General features: G+C 36.6%; 1 protein-coding gene across 2 annotated transcripts in view; it reads right to left on the bottom strand.

Annotated features, from left to right (window-relative positions):
- Window positions 1–1,114: 1,114 nt before the first annotated feature.
- Window positions 1,115–18,134, bottom strand: part of CDC37L1 (cell division cycle 37 like 1, HSP90 cochaperone) — a 29,728-nt gene continuing 12,708 nt past the window's right edge. Inside the window, exons 4-7 of one of the 2 annotated variants that reach the window (XM_078368438.1) lie at window positions 14,647–14,762; window positions 13,324–13,446; window positions 8,519–8,683; window positions 1,115–4,539 (exon numbers count right to left, since the gene is read on the bottom strand). In XM_078368438.1, the coding sequence (XP_078224564.1) occupies window positions 4,438–4,539; window positions 8,519–8,683; window positions 13,324–13,446; window positions 14,647–14,762 (506 nt within the window). In that variant the 3' untranslated portion in view covers window positions 1,115–4,437. The remainder of the gene's footprint in view (window positions 4,540–8,518; window positions 8,684–13,323; window positions 13,447–14,646; window positions 14,763–18,134) is intronic. The other variant, XM_002742902.6, reaches the window with a different exon arrangement.

The raw sequence follows: 18,134 nt of genomic DNA, 5'->3' as shown, positions 1-18,134 counted from the left end.
GATTACAAATGTGAGGCACTGTTCTCAACACACAAAAAAATTCTGTAATGACCATCATTAAGATTTATGTACCACATGGAAATACATGTATGGAGCTGACTGCCATGGCTAGGAGAAACCACTATGCTTTAAAAGTCAGAACAGCACCTCAACCCATTTATTTTATAGAGTAAAAGTTATTTTGCTATACTTCTTGTAAGCAGAGTGTACTGTGGGAAATGCAAACTGGCAGTTATTAGTACCATCCAGAAGTTTTCTTTCAGTTCTGAGTTCCATTTGAAATAGCTTAAATACTGGCTCAAATTTCTAAACCCCACTTGCTGGATACTTTTCCCCCAGCTATTCTAGCAAGATATTTTGGATCCTTAATAACTTGTGACAAAACTGCCCTATACTAACAACAAATCATTGTAATTATACATCTCAAATTATGTTAAATTGCTATACTTGCAACCAACCACAAGAATTTGTATTTAGAACATGTTGTCTTCTCATTGACAGAAGTCTATCTTCAGACCCTGATAAACTGTAGAAATAGCTTTCCTGTCTTTGCAGTTAGAGATTTTCATCTTGGAAGTTATGGTTAAACAATTTTAAAACACAGTTAAAATAGTCTAGCTGTGTTTAAAGCTTCTGGTAAAAGCCAGTATGCTTTGTAGAGTCCTTATCCCCCTCTCCTGCTTTCTGTTTTTAGCTCACTAAATGATACTAAACACTAAGTGAGTTTTTCCATATACAGTACTGAATAAACTGTCATGCCAAAGTATAAATCAGTCCAGCACTGTGTCAGATTTTTCTAAAAGATTCCAAGTTAAATGTCTCAAGTGTAAATAACATGAAGAATCATGCTGTTAACTATGAGAAAGATGTGGGAATTTTAAAAAATCATTTTCTATATTTAGAGAAGATCAAACAAGTCTAATTCTTCAAAGCTTGTGAGAATGGTTTCACTTTATATTAGAAGGTAAACAATCCATAATGAACTTATATTCATCCTTGTATTCTCCTCCCCTGATCCCCTTGGCTCACATAGTAAGCAAATACTTTTCAGATAAATCAATTTCTCAGAACTATGCAATTGTATATAAATGACCACTACAGAGAAATGGATGGATAGGATTTGAGGATTTTATTAAAAGTATAATGTTTGATATAGTGGCAAAATTGAAATGGAAAGCCTAACCTCAACCCAGACAAGTACCATGGTTTTCTCCCACATGAATTTAAGAACTGAAATACATGACTTTTAGAAAAGTAAGCCTATGTTTTGTTCTCCTCTGAAAATATCCCAAGGTTAACTTCAGGATCACTTTGCCTAAACCTACAATCAACTTTTTTCATCCTGTAAGAAAATCTACTTACTAAAATGGATGCATGTTTTTTGGGCAGCATGTTCATTTTTATTTTTGAGATGGAGTCTCGCTCTGTCACCAGGCTGAAGTGCAGTGGTACGATCTTGGTTCACTGCAACCTTCTCCTCCGTAGTTGAAGCAATTCTTCTGCCTCAGCCTCCCAAGTAGCTGGGACTACAGGCACATGCCACCACATCCAGCTAATTTTTGTATTTTTAGTAGAGACGTGGTTTCACCATCTTGGCCAGGATGGTCTTGATCTCCTGACCTCATGATCTACCCACCTCGGCCCGCAAAATGCTGGGATTACAGGTGTGAGCCACTGCACCTGGCCGTTCATTCATTTTTAAAAGGGCAATATGCCAGTCTGAAAGAAGAGGAGGACCCGATTTTCCTAAAGATGTAAGAGATTGTGAGCTCATTAGACAAAATTTGAAAAAGCCCACTAATGGTATAATAGGAAGAGAATGTTACCCATCTACCTAAGAGTAATAATTTTAAGTCAACATTATCTCCACTACCACTTAAAAAAATGACAATGAGTTAACAGTAAATGGACAGCTATTTATTAAAAATTTTTTTATTTGAAGATTAATTGTATCAAGTGAAACAAGAATCTTTGATGATACTTCGATGTAAAAAATGTTTCATTCATGTGTTTGTACTTCCCATGGTTTAGTTTCAGGGTAAATTGTCCAACCTGAAATCTACATTATCCCTTTGCTTAGTATACTCTCATTATTTCTTAAGAAACAACAAAAAAAAGGACATTTCATTTGGTCGGAATTAGTTTTTAATACCAAAGCAAAATAAAAAGGATGTCAATTGACTGTTTCTAGTGCTAAAGTACGGCCATGTAATTTATAGTCTTTTAAGTGCAAATTATGGCATCAGTCAGTGGTTCCCAAAACAAACCCAATCATACTTTCATACTCAAAACACAGCATTTTCTTTTGCAAGTAAAAATATATAAATCAAGTTTCAAAGAACATCTTTTCAGTAATTCCTGTTTTAGAAACAAAACCCCTCAAGAATAGTTTACTCAGGTTTTGATACTTTCTTTCCCACCAGTCTTCAGTCATTAAATACCTCTAACTTAAAGAAGGCAAAATGAAATTCAAAACAATTTGAATGCTTACAGGCAAATCCTGGGCAAGAAGGGAAAGTTATAGTTCAAGTAATATTTCTGTGAAACTGGGAATATGGCTCCTGTGTCTGCCCATTCTGTCAATTTGGTAGGAAGGGAAAAACAAGAGCTTGCTTCAGAACAGAATAAAAAGAAAAAAATGTCTATGACTAGGTCATGGGTTAAAAAAAAAGTACAGGTTGACAAATACTACTCTATAAATTAGTCAAACATTTTATTATAGAGTACATAAAGCACAAAAAGACTTTATTCTGAAAACCAGGAAGATTGTGATGTTACAGAAGTAAGATTCAATAATTCCAGTCCATTTCTAGGGTACTAAGTGCCTGATCACCTCGGTTAAAACAAGATACAAATGAGGCCAAGGTCACAGGTCTGATCACCCTATGGGTCCCTTAGCACTATTGCGTTTTTCAAGTTGAGACATGTATTCCCAATCCCAGTTAGCCATCTTCCAAGTGTTAGCTACTAGTCTTAGTGGGTACTTAGCCAAAGATTACACCCAAATATAACGAAAGCTTATGTTTAAGTCATAAGATTAATCTTTCAAGCATAAGGATAGCATGATTAGCATTGTTACCTAATTCTAAATAAACTAAATTATCAATATCCTGGCATAACTGAAATGACTTACAGAGGAACTAGTAAAGCTTGGAAGCATTCTATGGTAACTGAGCTGAAAAAGGGGAAATGCCAAATGTTGTAAATACCATCATTACTGATAAGTCACCAAATTCTCAGAAATAGGTAATTGGCAGCTCAAGGCAGTTGGCACTACAAGATTTCTCTTGTTTTTAAAAAAGCATTTTTAAGAGTCCTTATTTAAAGGGCTACAAGAAAAATACAAACAAACAAAAAAAACCCTAAAAGGCGACATCAGAGTGAGACAACCTCAAATTTAAAAATCAGATTATTCCTGTTTGTTCTTACAAGCCATTAGTATTCTTTTAAAACTTAACTCCCTGAGAGATCCCAGACTATGTTAAGAAATTAAGAGTGGGCTTGACATTATTCTTATTAAAAAAGAAAATCTGTATTAGCGCATCACTTTCATATTACTAAAACTCTTAATATTAAAGTTAGCAGAGTAAAATCAAATTCTAAGGAATTCAGTTTTGAGAATCATTTGAGGGTAAATGTAGTGTCCTCAAATTTGAGGGCAAATTTGTATTATAGTCAAGTATTTAACTGATGGTGCCGAAAGTCAAGTATTTAAGAGTTAAGACTTTTAATAATTGTACCCTCCCAACTTTAGTAAAGCCGATTACCAACTACTGATTTATTGCTTTTAATGTGATGAAACACCAGATTTGACAGCTAAATTAGTAGTGGGATACAGGTACATTTTTATCTTTAATCATTTTTGTATAATAGGACATGTACATATCCATATAAAAAGAGACTGTAGCAGATGCCTCCCAGAATCAACCAGTTCTTGTAAACATTGCATTTGTGCAGATTTTCATACTTTGATTCCAAAATTGAGAACAATAAGATTAAAGGCAAATTTAGTAGCCATAAAAAGTCCAGTTTGACTTCCTGCAACATACTGTACCACTCCTCTCTTCAGAACAAAACAAAACAAAAAACCTAGCAGCACATTAAAAAAAATTTACAAAACGTTTCAGTACTCTTTCCCTCCCATCAAAAAAGGAACAAAAATAAAGTGCAGCACCCATAAAAGTGTCAAGAAAATAGCCAAGTTCTTCCTTTCTTGTAACAAAATAGCACTTGGCCTCAGCAGTTTTAACCAAATTATACAGTGTCCATCATTTTGGGTTCATCATCTTCTTTATGTACCACTGAGTTTAAGCTGCAGAGAGCTGTACTGATAGAATACTGAAGGTAATCTGGATTCTGGGGAAAAAGAAAAGGCGGATCAGGGGAGAAAATGCATTATAACCAGTTTTATGATAGTACATACATACATATTCAACTTCACGGTCCTATGTCTCTGCAGTGTAGTAGAGTAGTAGGGAAGATGAAGTCAGACTTGGGCTGAAACCCAAGAAAATAAAGACAAAAACAGGATGCTATCACCTAAGAGATGTGATAAAAGAATGATACATGTGAAAAACAGAATTGTTAACAAATACCACCTTTCTTCTCCATTTAACAAAACCATATATTATTTAATCACACAAGGCAAGGCTACAACTTCCATGTGATTATATATACATAGCTACTGATAATTTAAATACGGTTTGAAGCCAGCAATGCATTTTTAAGATTACCATCTAACTACAACAGTAAACACTAAATTATGCAAATAATCTGAATAAAAAAAATCCATTTACTGGGTAAAAATTATGGGTATCTTCAGGGTCTATTTTGTTTTCCCAAAAGTTAAAACAACTCAGTGAGAAATCTGTACTCTTTTGAGAGGTATTTAGACCCTTATTTTTTAAACTGAGAATAAAATATCAGGTTGTATTATACTATGAATAAAGGTATAGCCCTTAAGACCCAGAACTTTGGAAAATTCTTTCCCAAGAATTCAATTTTGTCTACTCAACTGTTTGAGTATCTGCTAGTTACTTAAGACTTATACCACTTTTATTACTAATTTTATTTATATTTATTTTATTTAATAAACACCAATGAGGAAAATAGTCCAAACAGGAGAGATGCCTTAAACCTCACCATCTAATAGGAGGTTGGGAGGCAGAGTTTTCTAAAGATCCTCCTAAGAAAGTACAACACTTCATGAGATTCCTTCATTGTAAAAGTCAGAAAGCTAGTTGGAGTTTGGATGACTCCCAATCAGGTCTTTATAAAGGAAGTAGCAGAGACAACTGACTGAGGTCTGGGACACTCACACTGGGCCCCAGTTTTAATCCTGCCTCTATTTAGTATAGCAATACTCAAGGAGAAAAAAATTCACAATTTGGTAAAATTAAAATCTAGCCTATAGGATACACCTAAAGTAATTGTTGTTATATCTACATCCAAGACTTGGATTAGACCTCTTAAAAGTAAGAATAATGAATGGTATTTGGCTAATTTCACAAGATTACTGTTAATTATATATAAAAAAAGAAAAACTAAATAGTTATCCACACTTAAGCTTTATCCAAAATGATCAATATTCTTATCTTGTCCCATTCTCCAAAAAAACAGCCTTAAGACCTTTTTCTGACAATCCAAGCCTAATTCTCTGTAAGTTCATTGGAACAGAACTTATAATTAATTACTCTGTTAAGACTGGGCTCCAGTTTTCCATGACACAGTTTTGAATAAGAGAATTGGCTGAGGAGATTCTCCAAAACTCATCCACCCATCTTCCTAAGGACTATAAGATACTATCATAAAGAGACTTTCAAAAATAAGGAATTGATATACCCAACCTAACCTATACTTAAATTTCATTAACTGTCCCATATTTTCATCTAGTAACATTCTCAACACATATGATTCAACAGTCTGTGGTATAGGTAAACAAATAGTGAAGCAGAATAGAAATCCAAAAGTAGAACATTAATCACTTATTGCGCTGACTTCAGGCAAATTACTTAAGTTCCATGACTTTCAGTTTACTTATCTATAAAAATGAAATGAAAATGAATCATAGGAAAACTGAGAAGATTAAATAATATGTGTGAAAGTGCTTTGTAACCTATAAACGGATATAAAAATGGGATGCTATTATTACGGTAAGATTTTTCTTCCAAACCTCTAAACTGATGATTTGGTCCCTCAAGTAGCCTCTTTTGATTTCCTTCAACTAGCCAATGATCCTTTCTGCACATGTAGTATCTGACTGAAATTTTGTCCAGCTCTTGTATCTTTCAGAAGGACTATACCAGGATGCTCAAATTACTCACCAAGAGAAATTGGTCTCCCACCATGAGGAGATTAGCCCAGCTTAATTAAATCTGAATAACCCTGATAATATCAGCAATCCAAAAGTGTCAGAATTGTATAATCCTAGTCCGCCTATGACTCTAAGGGATGCTTAGTATCTGATATCAGTTGCTATCTAATATGTGTAACAAGGACTTACTTCTCTCAAACCAGAGGCAATTTCTAAATAATATAGGCCTAAGATACTATAATGTGTACCTTTTCTTCTTATGTTTAAAATCAATTACACCCTTCCAAAGTCTCTTTTTTCTTTCCCATGCATTATGTGACATTTTAATTGCAGGAGGTTTATATATTGGATTTCACAGTGACTTGGTCACAGAATTCCCCTGGAAAAACTACTTCCCAGTGGGCTACTTCTCAGGAACTGAAGGGAAAAATAATCACTGACATAAAATTAAGAGATAATCTGTAGGAAATCTGTAGGGGGAATATTTCTTACATGTCTAACTAAGGGGGAACATTACTAATTATTTAAAAATCAGACATTTATTATTTCCATCCTTGAGAAATTTTTTTTTTCCAGGCAGCCTCTAGAACCAGAGTAGGCTCAGAGACTCGTAAGAATAATATTTTTGAGTGGGGTAAATATGATCAATTACTTCCTTTAAAGGGCATACACTACATGTAATTGGAATGGTGAAATTACAGCGACATAAGGTCGAGTCACTGAAAATCTCAATTTTTAGCACTTTAGGAGGTTTAAAACTAAATATAGGACTCTCCTCACATTGTCTTTTGAATGAGACTTTCCTTCTTACAATGTAGACAACAGATTAAACTGGCTAAAACTGGTCTTAAAATCTTGGAGCCTGGAAAGGAGAGATGATTGGGCTCTATTGAAGTGCTACTAGTAAAATCAAATGGATAGGAATTATCTAATAACTTAAATCCTAACTAAATGCTAGTTGGAATCCTAATGAGAATCAGGCAGACCAGTGGTCTGATGACCTCTCCTTTTTGATGTAAATTGTTTTGTGTTGCCAATATGACATAGTTTTATCTTGATCAAACCACTGAAGACTTTGAAGAGGCTCAAACAGTTGGCCAATATTACCAGATACAATATTATCAGCTACATTAATGTGTTCTAAAAATGTCACCTCTGGCAGACAATACCAACACTTAACAAGAAAATACTAAATAAATGTAAGCAACAGATCATACTGGTTCCACCTGCATGTTCACTTTGAAGCTAATTCATCCTAAAAAATTCAACATGGCATAGTTCTAACTCAGAATGAAATTTTTAAATCTGAGACAGTCTCGCTCTGTCACCAGGCTGAAGTGCAGAGATGCAATTTCAGCTCAGTGCAACCTCTAACTCCCTGATTCAAGCAATTATCCTGCCTCAGCTTCCCCAGTAGCTGGGATTACAGGCACATGCCACCATGCACAGCTAATTTTCGTATTTTTAGTATAATTGGAGTTTCACCATGTTGGCCAGGATTGTCTCGATCTCCTGACCATGTGATCTGCCCACCTTGGCCTCCCAAAGTGCTGGGATTACAGGCGTGAGCCACTGCATCCGGCCTAGAATGAGATGTTTTAAGGAAGAGCCATCTGGAAGAGTTTATGATTGAGATGATCAATAGCTAACATTTGTTCTTAAGAATGGTTAGGTACAACTAATCACTACCACATTAAAAGGAGAGGAAATCTGGTATCTCTTAAATACTTAATAGGTGAGATTCAGTGCCAAAACATGGCATGAAGTAAGATTCAAGAGTTATCTTCTGAGGCAGGAATATTTAAAATGGTAACACATATTAAAAAAAAAAGGGTGGACCAAAATAACAAAAATTATGTGAACTAATAGGCTTATAAAATAAATATTTGGCCGGGCACTGTGGCTCACACCTGTAATCCCAGCATTTTGGGTGGCCGAGGCAAGGGGATCACGAGGTCAGGAGTTTGAGACCAGTCTGGCTAAAATAGTGAAACCCCACCTCTACTAAAAATACAAAAAATTAGCCTGGTGTGGTGGTGTAATCCCAACTACTTGGGAGGCTGAGGCAGGAGAATGGCATGAACGCAGGAGGCGGAGGTTGCACTGAGCCAAGATTGCACCATTGCACTCCGGCCTGGGCAACACTGTGAGACTCTGTCTCTAAATAAATAAATAAATAAATAAATATTTACTTTTCCAACTTACCTGTGGTAAGGATTCTGATAAACCTATAGATCCAACACCAGAATGGGGAACATGATTCTGAACTGCCATAGGCTGAAAACTTTGTGATTGAGAATAAAGTCTTACTCTTGACTTGAAAGCTTCAAGTTCATTTTTGAATGCTTCAAAATAACCTTCTTCCTCTGCCTAGAAAAAACAAAAAAACAAAGACTGTGTTCTTCAAGATTTCTAGACATAGTAAATTCCAGAAAGCATATAACAAGTCTGAAGTAAAGAACTAATGACAAGGTGAATAGTCTAAACACAGAAACCACTACAATCCCTGCCACATTTGTGAAAACTACCTGATTTATAGGAACATTAATAATTGGTTTGCTCCATTTCCTTATGCTTCAGCAAAGTAAACTGATAAAAAAACAACCCTTCCCTATACATATGCACACAACTTAAAGAAGCCTTTCTCTGTATTTTCCTTGATTTATCTGAATCTTTAACAGGATCCGAAATGGTCCTCATTCAATCTCTCAAATTCATTCTATCATATTCCCACTACCAAACAATCAAGGGATATTCTTAAAACCTTTTAATTCTTCAACAATTTATGAGGGGGCATTATTAACCTGTTTTTAGTAATTTTCTAACTCGATATTCCCTACTTACAGGAGCTATGAAAATCAAATAGAATTCAACAGTCAACACCATTATGGAAATATCTTCTTGTTCTAGTTAGGCAAGTACCTTCTTTTCAATATTGTGGAAAGAAAAAGTATGGTAACTTACATTGAGGGAGAACTCTTAGGCAACTCCCTATTGGCAACTGCCTCTGTTTATGTGTCCTCTGAATACAGAGAAATGATACAGAGATTTATTCTACCAATAGAATGCAGGTTTTAAGTTCAAGTAGTGTGGACTGTAGGTTGTGTAATCAGGTTAAAACCTGTGGATTTGTTATTAGCATCAGCATCTATTCAAATAATGCAGAGAATTATCTGTGCTGCCATCCTATCTTCTTACACATTTAGGAAGAATTTCCTCAATTACATTTTAGCACCTTACTTTATAAGAACTTGTGTGGACACACAGTATGTCATATCCAAAAGTATTCTTTCTGAAAATTAAGAGCCACAATTGCTGACCTCACTGCATGCCTAAGGTTTAGGGATACAGATACAGAGTGATGACAAATTTTGTATTATTAAGTAATCTATGGGCCACTTGCTTAACTTCTTTATGCCAATTTCTTCACCTATAAGATAGCAACAATAATCTTCATAAAATGTTATATGGATTTAATGAGTTAATCCATGTGAAGTGCTTACAACAGTCCCTGGAACAAAGTAAGCAAACCCTGAAAGTGATTATTTCATAATTAAAAAGTATTATTAACAATACAATGTTAAGATTGAAGACTAATGCCTTTCAGTTTTACTGCATTTACTCTGTTAAAGTAAATGTCAAAGAATATATATATGGTTTGGCCATGTTCCATTCTTTTAAGGACCAGTTTAAACATATCTATTAATGTAAGATGAAAAGGAAAGTACAGTTTTTACTACTTTTGTGTGTCAAGTCAAAATTTAGGCTAGATTGGGCGAGGTGGCTCAATCCCAGCATTTTGAAAGGTTAAGGTGGGAGGACAGCTTGAGCCCAGAAGTTCGAGACCACCCTGGGCAACATAGTGAGACCCTATCTCTACAGAAAATTAGCTGGGCACGGTGACATACAACTGCAGTGCCAGATACTTGGGAATCTGAGACAGGATGATTGCTTGAGCCCAGGAGCTCAAGGCTGCAGTGAGCAATGATTGCACCTCTGCACTCTAGCCTGCATGACAGACCTTGTCTCTAAAAGCAAACAAACAAAAATTTAGACTAGTCACCAGAAGTAGCCTAGCTAAAATACCAAGTCAAGCATTTACTATTAAAGTCCAACTGTTTGAGGAAAACTTCGTATTTTGGTTCCATTTCAGAAGAGTTTAGGGCATTTAAGTTAGGACTACTGCCACATTGATAGGTTTTTTAAATATAAAAATAATAATTTTACCTTTTTATAAAAGGAAATGTTCATTGTAGTACAGGAAAAGAAAATGGAAATCATTTTTTTTTTTTGAGACGGAGTTTCGCTCTCCTTACCCAGGCTGGAGTGCCGTGGCGCGATCTCGGCTCACCGCAACCTCCGCCTCCTGGGTTCAGGCAATTCTTCTGCCTCAGCCTCCCGAGTAGCTGGGATTACAGACACGCGCCACCATACTAAAATTTTTTGTATTTTTAGTAGAGACGGGGTTTCACCGTGTTGACCAGGATGGTCTCGATCTCTTGACCTCGTGATCCACCCGCCTCAGCCTCCCAAAGTTCTGGGATTACAGGCGTGAGCCACCGCGCCCGGCCCTTGGAAATCATTTATAATTCTACCACACAAGTATAACCGAAGTTAAACTTTTGGTATATTTCCTTTTAACTTCTAATTGTATATGTCCAAATATATCCTATGTGCAGAAGAGCATGTAAAAGATATATGCACAATTTATTCAGCAAAACCCCCACTATGTACCCATAGAAATTAGGAAATAGATCATTACTAGTATCCTAAAAACTAGTTCACAAGAGCATTCCCCCTCCCTCCCTGAGGTTATCATTATTGTAACTTTTGTCTTCTTAATTATTCCTTTGTTTCTTTGGTTTTACTGCATATATATGTATCCTTCAACAATATACTTAGTTCTGCCTGTTATTAAAAAAATACCTTATGGCTGGGCATGGTGGCTCATGCCTATAATCCCAGCACACTGGGAGGCCAAGGTGGGTGAATCACCAGAGGTCAGGAGTTCAAGACCAGCTTGGCCAACATGGCAAAACCCCATCTCTACTAAAAATACAAAAATTAGCAGGGTGTGGCGGCGCACACCTGTAATCCCAGCTACTCGGAAGGCTGAGGCAGGAGAATTGCTCCAACTCAGGAGGCAGAGGTTGCAGTGAGCCAAGATCACACTACTGTACTCCAGCCTGGGTGACAGAATGAGTCTCCATCTCAAAAAAAAAGTTTATACACACACACACACACACACACACACACACACACACACACACATTCATATACTTATAAAGTACTATATATACTTATAAAGTATATACTTTAAAAGAAATACAAAATATGAACTTTGATACTAGATATATCTATTTAGTCTCTATCTAGACAGATATATCACTCTGTGGTTTGTTCGATTCACTCTCCTATGTTTTTCATCCATGCTGATGTTGGCTAGTATTTTATAGAATGAATATACAGGTTGCATATAAGAAATGCTTGTTACCAGAAGTTTTTCAGATTATGAATTTTTTCAAATATGGGAATATTTGCATTACATTTACCAGTTGAACATCTCTAATTTGAAAACACAAAATCTGTATTTCCTTTGAGTGTCATGGCAATGCTCAAAAGTTTTGGATTTTGGAACATTCTGAATTTTGGATTAGGAATACTCAACCGGTACCACAATTTATTCATTGTTCCCAGGCTTTCTATTATGAACAATCTACCATAAATATTATGGCAATTGAATACACATGTGTTAAGAGTTTTTCAAGGGAAGCAGTTCTCTTTACGGTCTTGGAAATTATTGAGGACCGTAAAGAGCTTCTGTTTATGTGAGTTATATCTGTCAGTATTTACTGTTAGAAATTAAAACTGAGGAATTTAAAAAATATTAACTAAAAATAACAATGACAAACTGATTACACCACCATTAGTAACATTTTTATTAAAAAAAATTGTTTGCCAAAACAAAAAAAATTAGTGAGAAGAGAGCTGCTTTTCCTTCAGTTTTTCTAACTCTAAAGTCTGGCTGTACAGAAGATGGCTAGATTCTCATATTTGTACTTTTGCATTAACCTCTATTGTACACTACTGAGAGAATGAAAATGAAAATGAAAAATAACATCTGCTATTATTATGAAAATAGTCTGGACTCAGGACCTCCTGAAAAGGTCTTGAACTGCCTCAGGGGTCCCTGGACCACACCTTGAGAATCTACTCTCTAGGTTATATACACCTAGGAGAATTTCTGGGTGTTAAGGTAGGCACTTGTTGAACTTTACTAGGAAATTTTGCAAAGTGGTTGTTCCAATTTATACTTCCACTAGCAGTGAATGCAAATTCTTATTGCTCTACTTCTTGGGCAGCTTTTAAATTATTACTAATCTTGTGAGTGTGAAATGTACTTAATCTTTCTAGACATCTATTTTTCTTCAACAGGGCCAACATCCTGTAGTATGTACTGCTTCTTGTGACTTTATAAAATAAGCATTTCTTCTGCTCACTACAAATGATCCATTAATATAATTTTAAAGGATGCATAATATTCTATGTACCATAGGTATTTTTAAATATTCCCTTAACTGATAAATTTTTAGGTTGCTTCTTATATTTTCTTTATAAAAGTCAGATTTTTCATTAAACTGCTGAGTTCTACACATGAAGAATCCTGTATTATTTTGCTCAACAATGCATCCTGAGCATCTGAAACAGCTGTGCTTTGCATCAGGCACTCAATATTTACTGAATGAATTAATGATAGAACACAAGTTTCCTGAATACACACATTCCTTTGAATGAGTCTCAATTTCATACATATGCTATAGTACAGCCTCTTATATAGCTCTTGTAAGTCTAAATTAGCATGAAATTAGCAATATAAATTTTCTTTTCACAAGAAAATCTACAGAATTTAGCGTGTGGCATACTTCTCGGATGCTTTCTATTGATATGAATAGAACAAAGAGGTCTCAGCTGGTGCCTAATCTTCCCATTTATATCAAATAACTACTTACTTTGGCTTTCTGGAAAAATAAACGAAAACACCCTCTTGGATCCACATTACAGTTTTTGGCCATTTCCATAATAAACTGCATTACAACAGCCTGATGTGCTATTTGTTCCATTAAAGCCCCTTTCTGAAAAGAAACAGATTTAAATGATATAATAAATATATAAATATATTTAATTGGCATACTGATTCACATTTTGAATTTTTAGAATACTTTTGATTTACTCTCTTTAGTTATAAGTCAAATACTTTACAAACATATAAACAATATATCTTAGGGTTCTTTTTTTGATAATTTGTATGTGGACCAGAATAACTAATGGAAGACCATGCTCTGAACTTGATTTAATACCGTGATTACTGTCTGGATTTTAAAAAAATATGACTTTCTGCCAGGCATGGTGGTGGCTCACACCTGTAATCCCAGCACTTTTGGAGGCTGAGGTGGGCAGATTACCTGAGGTCAGGAGTTTAAGACCAGCCTGAACAATGTGGTGGAACCCCATCTCTACTAAAAATACAAAAATTAGCCGGGCATGGTGGCAGGTGCCTGTAATCCCAGTTACTCAGGAGGCTGAGGCAGGAGAATCGCTTGAACCCGGAAGGTGAAGGTTACAATGAGCCAAGATCTGTGCCACTGCACTCCAACCTGGGCAACAAGAGTGAAACTCTGTCTCTCTGTCTCTGTCTCTCTCTCTCTCTCTCTATATATATATGACTTTCAGCAGGCCACGTGTGGTGGCTCATGCCTGTAATCCCAACACTTTGGGAGGCCGAGGTGGGTGGATCATGGAAGTCAGGAGTTCGAGACCAGCCTGGCTAACATAGTGAAACCGTTTCTACTAAAAATACAAAAAAATTAGCTGGGCATGGTGGCACATGCCTGTAATCCCAGCTACTTGGGAGGCTAACGCAGGAGGATCACTTGAACCCGGGAGGCAGAGGTTGCAGTGAGCCAAGGTTGCACCATCCCACTCCAGCTTGGGCAACAAGAGTGAAACTCGGTCTCAAAACCAAAAAAATAAATAAAATAATAAAATACTTCCAAATTAGTTTGAAAAAAGATTATAGTGTATGGAAACAGGAGAGATGGGGGTAGAGTGGCAAAGAAAGTATAGTGGAAAAGCCTCTGCATGCTAACTCAAACAACAACAAAATCCCACAATAAACTCAAGCACATCTGAAAGCAGAAAATGGTAATTCCATCTAACAACCTTCCTGCTTTCTTTTAAAGGACATAATATAGAAAACAGAACAAAACATCAATAAAGTATGAAATCAGATTTCCACTAAAGTTCCCAGAAACTCAAGGTTCACATAATAATACCTTCTCAGCTTCTAGGTGAAAACACCATAGAATAAGATATTTAGCAGTTTCTTCACATACAAGGTATGGATGGTCAGACAAAAATCTCTGACTATCATCCCATCGACTCAACATACCTGTAAAAAAAAAGAATTGAACCATAAATGTCAAATAGTTTCTTTCTTCCTATAAGGGAAGAAATGCCAACCATTCTGAATTCATTAATTTCTCAACAGTATTTTTAAATGATTCTCTTTAAAGACAACTCATATTACCAGAGCAACAGATTATGGTAAAAGAGCAAGTGAGGGTTAATACTCTTTAAAGCAATATACAGTAGATTGGAAATAGCTTCTAAAATTTACAGAAAGCTTTATTTCAGATAATTAGGCTAGAGTGGCCAGTTCAATATTAGAAAGTCCTGCCATCTAGGAATGCCCGAAATCTTGGGCAAACTGAGTTAGTTATGTAAGCTATTTATTCATGAGTCTGTTATAAACAAAGTCTTTGAAAAATTAGTTAAGCATATCTGAAAATGATTGCCATTTTATTTCAAGATGTCAAAGAAATCCAAATACTATTAAGGTATATCTGTACCTTTATCTAAATTAGTAGGAAATTTGGTCAAAGTTAATACCACCACCAAGAAATCATGGAACCAGCAAAATGTTAACTTTTTGGTGTTGTCTAGTCAGTTTTTTAAATGAATAGATTTTTTTTTTCTTTTCTTTTTTTCCTCTATGAAGATGAGGGTCTCGCTATGTTGCTCAGGCTGGTTTTGAACTCACGGCCTCAAGAGATTCTCCTGGCTAGGCTTCTTGAATTGCTGGGATTACAGGTGTGAGCCACTGTGCCTGGCTAACTGAATAAATTCAATATAGCAGTGATAGGTTTAGATTCTTCAGACTCATGCAAAGAAGTCTGATATTCATGGAAATTTTGTAGCGCTGACTCAATAGTTAAGCAGTAAGCCTTTCCTGTGGGCACGAAATGAACTCCTATATATTTAATTCCACATCAGTACACAAGAAAGAACAAAATTGAAGACAAACGTCCTAATGAGAATACACAGCAAAAATGCGAGGTCAATTAAAAATAAATGATTAATTTTTCCTCACTTAAAAAAAGGGGATAGGGCCAGGCATGGTGGCTCATACCTGTAATTCCAGCACTCTAGGAGGCCAAGGCGGGCGGATCACCTGAAGCAGGAGTTCAAGACCAGCTTGGCCAACATGGTAAAACCCTGTCTCTACTAAAAATACAAAAAACAGCTGGGCACAGTGGCAGGTGCCTGTAATCCCAGCTACTCAGGAGGCTGAGACACAAGAATTGCTTGAACCCAGGAGGTAGAGGTTGCAGCGAGCCAAGATTTTTCCACTGCACTCCAGCCTGGGTGACAGAGCAAGACTTCGTCACAAAGGGGATAGGCTGGGCATGGTGGCACATGCCTGTAATCTCAGCACTTTTGGAGGCTGAGGCCAGAGGACTGGTGGAGTCCAGAAGTTACAGGCCAACTTGGGCAACATAGTAAGACCCTGTCTCTACAGAAAAAGTTTAAAATTAGCTGGGAATGGCAGTGTGCACCTGCAGTCCCAGCTACTTAGGAGGCTGAGGAGGCAGGATCACTTGAGAGCACAGGAGCTGGAGGCTGCAGAAGGTATGATGGAGCCACTGTGCTCCAGCTTGGCTCACTGCAGTCTCTGCCTCCGAGGTCCAAACAATTCTGCGTTAGCCTCCTGAGTAGCTGGCATTACAGGCACATGCCACCATGGCAGGCTAATTTTCCTATTTTCCTTCATCATGTTGGTAAGGCTGGTCGCGAATTCCCGACCTCGTGATCCACCCACCTCAGCCTCCCAAAGTGCTGGGATTACAGGCATGAGCCATCGCGCCTGGCCAAATGTTAATATTTTTTAACTACCTATTTAATACTTCAGACAAATTAACATTTGACATTAAAAAAAATTTTTTTTTAAAATCTGAGAAATACTTACCATCACTTGATTTCAAAAATGCACACTGAATCAGTATGAAATTGAGAAGGTACAGGTAGTTGATACAGACCTTTGTGGAAATAGTGTGGAATTTTGTAAACAAAATACTTAAAGAGAGGTGGGGTATGGTAGCTCATGCCTGTAATCCCAGCACTTCTGGAGGCCCAAGCAGGAGAATCACCTGAGGCACAGAAGTTTTAGGCCAGTCTGGGCAATAAAGCCAGACTCTGTCTCTACAAAACACAAGATAATTAGCCAGGTGTGGAAGTCCCAGCTACTTGGGAGACTGTGGCAGGAGGATTGCTTGAGCCTGAGAAATGGAGGCTGCAATGAGCTATGATTTTCCAGCCTGGAAAACAGAGCAAGACTCTGCCTCAAAAATAAATAAATAAAAGACAATCAATAACTTAGTGGAACAGAATATACCTCAAAATAATCATATTATTTTGGAATTTGTAAACAAACTTGTATACAAATGGAGAGTAACAATCTAAGACGGTGACTAAGAAAACAGCTTAATGGCCCAGGTTCAAATACTGGCTTCACCATTTTACCATCATGGGCAAGTCCCTTTATATGCCTCCATTTCCTCATCTGTAAAATATGGCTAAAAATAGTATCCAACTCAGGATTTTTGTGACAATTAAATGCTATTAACTCATATAAAGCACTTACAGTGCCTGAGACATAGCAAATACTCGATAAATGATGAACACTAATTAAAAAATGTTTATTTACCTAATCCTTTGGTTAAGGATAATACAGTCATTTAACAACCTAGCCAAACAAATTCTTTGAATGCTTGGCCACTTTGACAAATTTATATTTTAATTATATGCTTTGGCCCATGTATTTCCCTAGTGAACATCTAAGTCTGAATCCATCCATTAACCCTCAATATGCCACCTGCTTCCTAAAATGGTCTTGAAATACACAAATACACATGTCCTTATTACTGATTTCCCTTTCCTCTTTCATTATACTGATAGAATTAATTTTTTTTTTTGAGAGACAAGGTCTTCCTCTGTTGCCTAGGAGTGCACTGGTACATTCACGGCTCATTGCAGCCTCAACCTCCTGGGCTCAAGCAATCCTCCCGCCTCAGCCTCTGGAGTAGCTGGTACTACAGGTATAAGCCTCCACAACTGGCTATTTTTTTTTTTTTTTTTTTGGTAGACATGAGGTTCCACTGTGTTGCCCAAGCTGGTCTTGAACCCCTGGGCTCAAGTGATCCTCCAGCTTCAGTTTTCCAAAGTGCTGGGATTACAGGCATGATCACCATGCCAGGCCTAAAATGATACATTCTAAGACATTACAATAATTCATTTAAATTTCTCTATGTACTAAAAATCTCCCAGCTAGTTTGTGAATTCCTTGAGGAAAGCTGTATGACTTTCCCATATTCCTGAACTCCAGATCTCCTATATTTCCAATCATCTACCACCATATGCATTTCTACCAATATGCCTGCACATAAATCCATCTTACTTGAATCCAAACCCATATTTGTCTCTC

The sequence above is a fragment of the Callithrix jacchus genome, chromosome 1 (genome assembly GCF_049354715.1).
Source record: "Callithrix jacchus isolate 240 chromosome 1, calJac240_pri, whole genome shotgun sequence".
NCBI lineage: Eukaryota > Metazoa > Chordata > Mammalia > Primates > Cebidae > Callithrix > Callithrix jacchus.
The sequence above is the reverse complement of the archived record's forward strand: the minus strand, read 5'-3'. Positions and strand labels throughout refer to the sequence as shown.